Source organism: Pseudophryne corroboree, chromosome 1 (genome assembly GCF_028390025.1).
Source record: "Pseudophryne corroboree isolate aPseCor3 chromosome 1, aPseCor3.hap2, whole genome shotgun sequence".
NCBI classification, from domain to species: Eukaryota; Metazoa; Chordata; class Amphibia; order Anura; family Myobatrachidae; genus Pseudophryne; species Pseudophryne corroboree.
Window position 1 is genome coordinate 629,867,471 of NC_086444.1, and position 7,047 is coordinate 629,874,517.

At 44.0% G+C, this 7,047-nt stretch overlaps 1 protein-coding gene across 1 annotated transcript in view; it reads right to left on the reverse strand.

The window, feature by feature from the left end:
• CERS1 (ceramide synthase 1) overlaps positions 1–1,487 on the reverse strand; it is a 141,142-nt gene extending 139,655 nt beyond the window's left edge. The window contains exon 1 of the mRNA XM_063914534.1: positions 615–1,487. Within this exon, the coding sequence (XP_063770604.1) occupies positions 615–860 (246 nt within the window). The 5' untranslated portion in view covers positions 861–1,487. The remainder of the gene's footprint in view (positions 1–614) is intronic.
• Between the last annotated feature and the right edge of the window lie 5,560 nt (positions 1,488–7,047).

Here is a 7,047-nt window from a genome sequence, read left to right on the forward strand (position 1 = left end):
AACTGAGGTCATGGGTTTGATTCCCACCATGGCCCTAATTGTGTGGAGTTTGTATATTCTCCCCGCCCTTGCGTGGGTTAGCTCCGGGTATGCCGGTTTCTTCATACAATCCAAAAATATACTGGTAGGTTGCTTGTCTCCCAACAAAAAAATAAAAAAATAACCCAAGTGTGCATGTGGTAGGGAATAAAGATTGTAAGCTCCATTGATGCACACCACCAAAAACGAGAAAGAAGTTTGTTTCCAGATATATTTGTATTCAGTTGAGAAGTATGACTGTGTATCAAGAAGAATTTACTACTTAAGTTTGTTTCAAATATGGATTATTTATGCTTTTGTCTGTGTATTCATGTTTTTGTTTTTTTATTTGATCTTAGGTCTGTATATTAGAATTTGTTGATATACCTGTATTAGCGTTCCTGTGTTGTAGGAATTCGTTGATATATTAACATTCCTGTGTTTTAGGGGAAGGAGAGTAAGACAAACTGTGAAAGTCTGCATTTGTATTGTGGTGACAAGTGCTCTGTGTCTCACAACTACTCCCCTCCCCATCCATTCCCACTCTGCTCCTGGGCACATGACCCAGGGTACACATGTTGGAGAGTGTCACTGACCTGGAAGATCCATGTAGTAGTTGTTATACGGAGACCAGTCAATGCCAGAGAACACAATACAACATACAGCAACTCCATCCAAGAAAACTTGGCATGTGCTTGTAATGTGGCGTATGACGATACCAAGCCACAGTCTTTGCATTCTTTCAGGGCACCCAGGAATTGTCTTCCACTCTGAATTATAAGGTCCATGTACCCCAGAGATGATGGGATCTCAAGACTTTGTATTCTTTGTTCTTGTTCCATGGCTGGTGCTGGAAAAAATGTTCTCCTTAAATGTGATTAGCGTGTGAATGGGGTCTGAACACTTTATTGGATTGGAAGGATGTAACCATATCAAGCAAGTTCTTCATAAAAACCTACCCTTGCACTCAGACAGAGGTGCACTGCTAGAAGCTACATGTTACAAGCTTGGTCCATTTGACCTCTCTTTGCAGAGAGAGGTAAATGATGCAGGGAGATAGACTGATCTAAGGCGCCCCTTCCTGGCCTTATCTTCTGCAGAGCTAATGGGGACAGAAGTGATGCATATGATTAGAGGTAAGGTGGATGCTGCCAGCTGTAGAAGGGGTGATGCAAATGGGAGAAAGAGTCTCAGCAGCCTTGTGTCTTCTTTCTCTTGTCGCGATGAGGAGGGGAAGCTGGTGCAGTGAATCTCCTTTTCCCTGGTTGGAAGGAACCAGTGTAGCAAGGCTGGTTCTAGCAGGGAGGAGAGGCTGCTGCTGCTGCTGTTTGTTCAGTAGACAGATAGCAATCAGATCCAATATAGGAAATCTGAGCAGCAGGCTCGCTTGGCACAGGGACTGAGCACTGGAGAAAATGGTGCATCCACTCGTGGGGGCGAGCGTACAGACACTCTGCTTATCAGAAAAATGCAGCCAGACTATATATGTATTCAGAACACGTTTGAATGGAGGGGAGGGAAATAAGGGAAGGATTGTCCTGCGACCTATTGCTTCCAATAGAGAACAAGAGAAGGGGACAGAGCCTGTGTGATGTCAGATCCTGCAAGTAACTCATCTGAATGGGTCAGCTGTGTCCAGTACAGAGAATGTGAACTGTCAGATCATATTTGCTTACTGAGAAGATATGAGTACTATGTATTTGTAGATGAGATCTGTTTTCCTCAATGTTTATACATGTAGAATTGATGACAGGTATGGTCTCTTTTTACATCAGTGTATAGAGCTTCTTTTACATGTACCTCTTTTTCCCTGTTTATCCTTTTATTGTTATAATTTATAATATTATAGACCACAATATTTTTCCAAAGTGCTTGTGTGCTAAACCCAGTGCTGTCTACGAGCCAATGACAAAAGGCTGTTTAAACAGATCTGAAAAATAGTACTGTAGGACCAGATGGTAGTGATGCCAGTGTCTGTAGCTGAATACATGCAGACATGAAAGAAACACATGCAAGACAATGTGGGACAGATGTACTAAGCCTTGGAGAATGGTAAACTGGAGAGAGATAAAGTACCAACCAATCAGCTTCTGTCATTTTTCAAACACAGTGGTGAATGTATTATGCCCAAGGGTGTAGCTAGACCCACAAAGTTGTGGCTATGTCCCTGATTATGCCCACATGTATCGTGCGGGTGTAACGCCTCCTGCTTTGCCTCTTTACCAAGGCTAGCAGGAAGCTACATCGACAAGATGTTTTATCATCTTGTCTGCCGGAAGGGGAAGTGAAAACGCTCTCTTTCGGCGATTACTGCTAGAGCACACAGCGCATCAGCCTAGCGCGGGTGCTCTGTCTCTCTCTTCAGGCTGCCTACAGTGCGCACGTGCGACACCTCTCTATTCTCGCGAGATCTCACATGCAGCCCGGAGCCGACAGCCAGGACAGCGCTGTCCCTGGCTGTGGTGTATGGGCCAACGACACCTGCAGCTGTCGAAATTGATAACTGCAGGTGTCAGAACGATCAGTGCCACTAACATTACATTACCAGCACACCCCCGCTTCCCACATATCGATGTTTCTGCAGTGGGGTACATTGGTTTCCACGGGGAAACATCGGGTGTAGAGGTGGATCTTGATCCAGGCACCAACAAGCTAAAGCTATAGACTGTCCCAGAATGCACTGGGGCCTCCTCTATAGCCCCGTCTCCAGGCACTGTGAGCTCAGTTTGAGTTGGTGCCCTGCAGAGCAGGTCACTTAACAGGGGGGCTGCACTGGGCAGCCCTGAAAAAGCTTTTAATTAGAAGACTTCAAGGGCTGCATCACTTATATGTCAGAGTGACATTCTGTGCTGCGGCTCCGTCACCTCCCCAGTGGCGTTGCATACTCCCGCTGGCTCAGTTCCCAGGTACTTGCGGCGGGGACACTCCGGCATTGGGCACATGTGATAAAGCTAAATATTTATCTTATATAAAACCCTTTATGAGGTCTAAGAACACTGTACGCTATTTACGTATGGAGTACCGTAAGGGTACGCTCATTGCGTAACGATCGCTTAGCCGTGGTCGAGACGCTCAAGCGTCACGTTCGCTCACGGCCGAGAGATCACAGGCAGGCACGCTATTGGCTGCCGACTAACGTAATGATTCGCTATAGCGTAGCGGACGCTCGGGACCACGAGGAGATCACCAGCGGCGCTGACGCTCACAATGTTAAACCTTTAAATCTAAACCATAAACAATGTAATATGCTGTAAAACCTTAGTGTAGAGATAGGGTGTAGATGCAACACAGTGTAACCTTATTAACTTAAAAGCTGTTTGAGCGTCACCGACGCTCTGTGAATACTTAACACTATAAGAAATACACAGATACCGTGTTTAGGGTCCAACGCCTAATATATATATTATGAATGTTATACTTGCAAAAGAATTAATACAATACAAGCCATACACTACAATATAACATAGACTACCTAACCAGATAACTACACAGGAAATACAATACAATACTATTACGTTTAGGAGAGTACGAGAGAAAGAAGAGAAGAGAGAGAGAGAGAGAGAGAAATGGCCCATAACAACAAGAAAGACAATATGATTGCGGAGAAAACTTACGCACAAAGGAAACGATTGCATGCGCCTCTGGACATCCAGCTCCCGATTTTCAGCAATGATAACCGTTGAAGAGTGAGAGCTGGATGTGATCGGCTTGTCTATTTATGCCCCACACACAATACAATTCAATGGTCCCTACAATCTCATTGTTCATTGGACACAGGAATTCCTCCTCGCATTATAACAAAAGGTCATAGGTTGATTCATACAGGTGGGCCGTGACTATTTCCAACAGCTCAGGTGGGAGGGAAACTGGGTTTCCCGCCGCATGGATAAGTAAGTGCAAATACAGTAAATGTTCATAAACTTCTTATGTCCATAACTATTCGCACGAGCGATTAATCCGCTTCAAACCAACACCGGAATATTGCTAATTAAATACTCTTCCGATGGGTACTAAACACCACTGTATGACTCCTGTCTGACCCTTCGTATCAAACAAAGAGGGATTTCTCTGTTCATGAACATTCTACATTAACCAAACTTTCAGAATCTATCAAAGGGACCATGATCTACAAAATACATTATATAGTGGAAATATGTAACGATTGAGTCGCACGCTACGAACACATGAACTCTACCGTAAATGCACATACCGCGCGCCCGCGGGTGCCCGCAACAGCGAGTATGCGCACGCACGGGAGAGCGCACGCATGCGCAGCGCAGACCTGTGTGAGGTGCAAATATGGCAGTGTGCATAGAGATATTTTTCTGACTTTGACAGTCCACCCTTTGGCAGTCAACAATAACTGCCACTTCCTAAAACATTTCAAAACGAGAAAAATATATGTCAGGGGTTAATACATTTACATGGTTGGGTAGGGGAGGAGAGGAGAAGGTAGGAAAAGGGTATGACCTAGTGTGATAGCAGAAGCATGTGTGTATGAATCCGTGCTTGGGGGTCATGTATCATCGTGCCGTACGTGTTTTAAATCAAGCTTCGAGGCATTGCGAAGTATACATTTGAATTCCTTCTTATCCCGTGGTACGGGTCTGTGGATGGGCTGTCAAACTTTACCGAGCTCTTTTCGGATTTTGAACAAAATGGGGAGCACATTTTAGTTGATGATACATGAATGGGGGAATATGTGGTTGCTGGTATCTGTGCCTGTATTCCCTATACTATGTGTGTAATTACCTGAAGGTTGTAGAGATGAAGAAAAGACATAATTACGGTAAATGCAGTGGTATTCTATGTCAGGTAAATGAACATTTGTCGGATGAAGTCTTGTTCGGTGTCTGTTGAATGCAGTCTTCTTTGTGCTTTTGCCCATAAGGTGCGAGCAAAAGCTTTGTCAATGTCCATAGATTTACAAAAAGTGTTGGGCTAGCGTAATTTTAAAATTTCTAGGGAAACTGGGGATCTATGGCAAAGTTCATCAAAAATCTGCGTATCAGGTTGTCAAAACTTCTTCTTTAATCCATCTGTTGTCTGTATATCGGCTCATCAAATTCCTCGTCCAAGTGGGTCTTTTTACCTTGGAGAAAACTGAAAAACAGGTGAAAGAAACGGACCGTAGAAATCGCATTTTCATCACATCATTGTTTCTACATTTGGGTCATAAATCAAATCCATTGGAATTACAATTTCCACACTCCTTAAACTCATCATCCTGGTACTTCGTTTGCACTTCATTAAAGCCTGACCGCATCTAAATATCAAGCCAATCGTTATGATAACACCTAAGATACATAGGAGAAACTTCCCTACATCCATTATGACTCCTTGAGCCCATTCTCCTAAACCAGAGAACCAATTTCGCGGGTTCAACCATGACACCCAACCAGTCAGCTCATTACTCACAGCAGCAAGGGTGAGATTGTGTCTCCTGCGAAATTCCCACTTCAGTTGGAGAATATCGTCCATCTTTTGGTCTATGACCTCGACCGGGTCCTCGGTACTATTTGTAATATATGTGCAACATTTCACGCCGTACTGCGTTGCCAGTGTGACACAATATCCACCTGTTACTGCCGTGAGATAATTGAGAATCATTCTATGCTGAACTAGTTCTGTTTTATAAGCTTGAAGTTCTCTTCCAGTATACCTAAACGTGTCATCATACATTTCTGTGATATTGTCTAACAAATTTGCGAGCGCAGATATGTATTTATAATTCAACACTCCTCTGGCGGTGCGAGTGAAATCTAACGCGATTAGAACCTGAATCCCGGTGGATTCATGGATCATGTCAGAGGCCGGATGCTCTGTTCTTTCTATCAGGTGCCATTTAACTACGTGCTCGTAATGGGTGTGAGTATAAGGAGCTTGGGCAACACGGTGTATATCTTTCATTTTGGCATGTGATACAGTCATTACTTCAGGCAGTACTTTTCCAATATAACACAATCCTTCAGAGTTTGGGGCAAGCCACTTATACGCCTTCCTCCCGCATATGAAATATGCATCATCGGGGAGAACATATGGGACGGAGTAGGACATAACCATATTACACATCTTCCATGTGAAATCTCCTAACCCTAATTCTCCCATCTGTCTAGTACACGTATCAGCTTGTACGATATGTGCACAGTATCCTGGTGATACCTCTCCAACTCTCGTAATCCTATTTCCTAGGGTATACCTATATCGGAAAGATTTTCCTCTACTGGCTATGTGGCGTACAAGCTCTGTATCTGTCGGCATTCTATCTGCTCTATATGAAAAGGTCATGGTTTGGTTACTCCATGACACTTCCCAATTTCCCGGCTTTCGGGGATTGGAAATGTTAAAACATATGAGGGATCTATCCACATGATATTGGTGGAGCTTCAAACTAGGAGGACTGGAGATATTAAACCTCCTGTCCACCGGCCTCCCACCACTTAGCTCAAGTACCTCCCCTATCGTTAAAGGAAATGGTACTAGTCCTGATTTGCTATGACCTTGAGGTACTTGAGAGCATACCCAACAATCTGTTTGATTTAACACACTACCCACTAAGGAGTGATAGTCACTCAAGGGATGCCGGTCCATGTGGATATTAAAACTGGATTGGCATTTCTTGATGCACCCATCCTCAACTACGTTGTCACAGAGCCTACAGATACAGTTTTCTTCAGCTAACAATCCTTCACAATTCCTTCTATGGTCAATGCTATCGGATCGTTTTCTGATACTCGCCTTTGCTTGTTGATTATGTTGTTCTCGGAAAACTACGCCTCCATCTCTGTCATCAGAACCCATTCCAGAACCTCTCTCGACCTCCATGGTACTCTCGCCGGAACAGACTGCTCTGGTCAACATCATGGTCAACAGGAAAATCCGGATCACAGTCTCTTGGGGCAAGTCCATCTTATAGGAGGAAACGAAGAAGAATGAGAAGGGGGAAAAATAATTTGAGGGAGGGGGGATGGGAAGTGGAGAAAACAATAAAAGGGAACAGGGAATCGACAACTGCTTTTGATCTTGTGA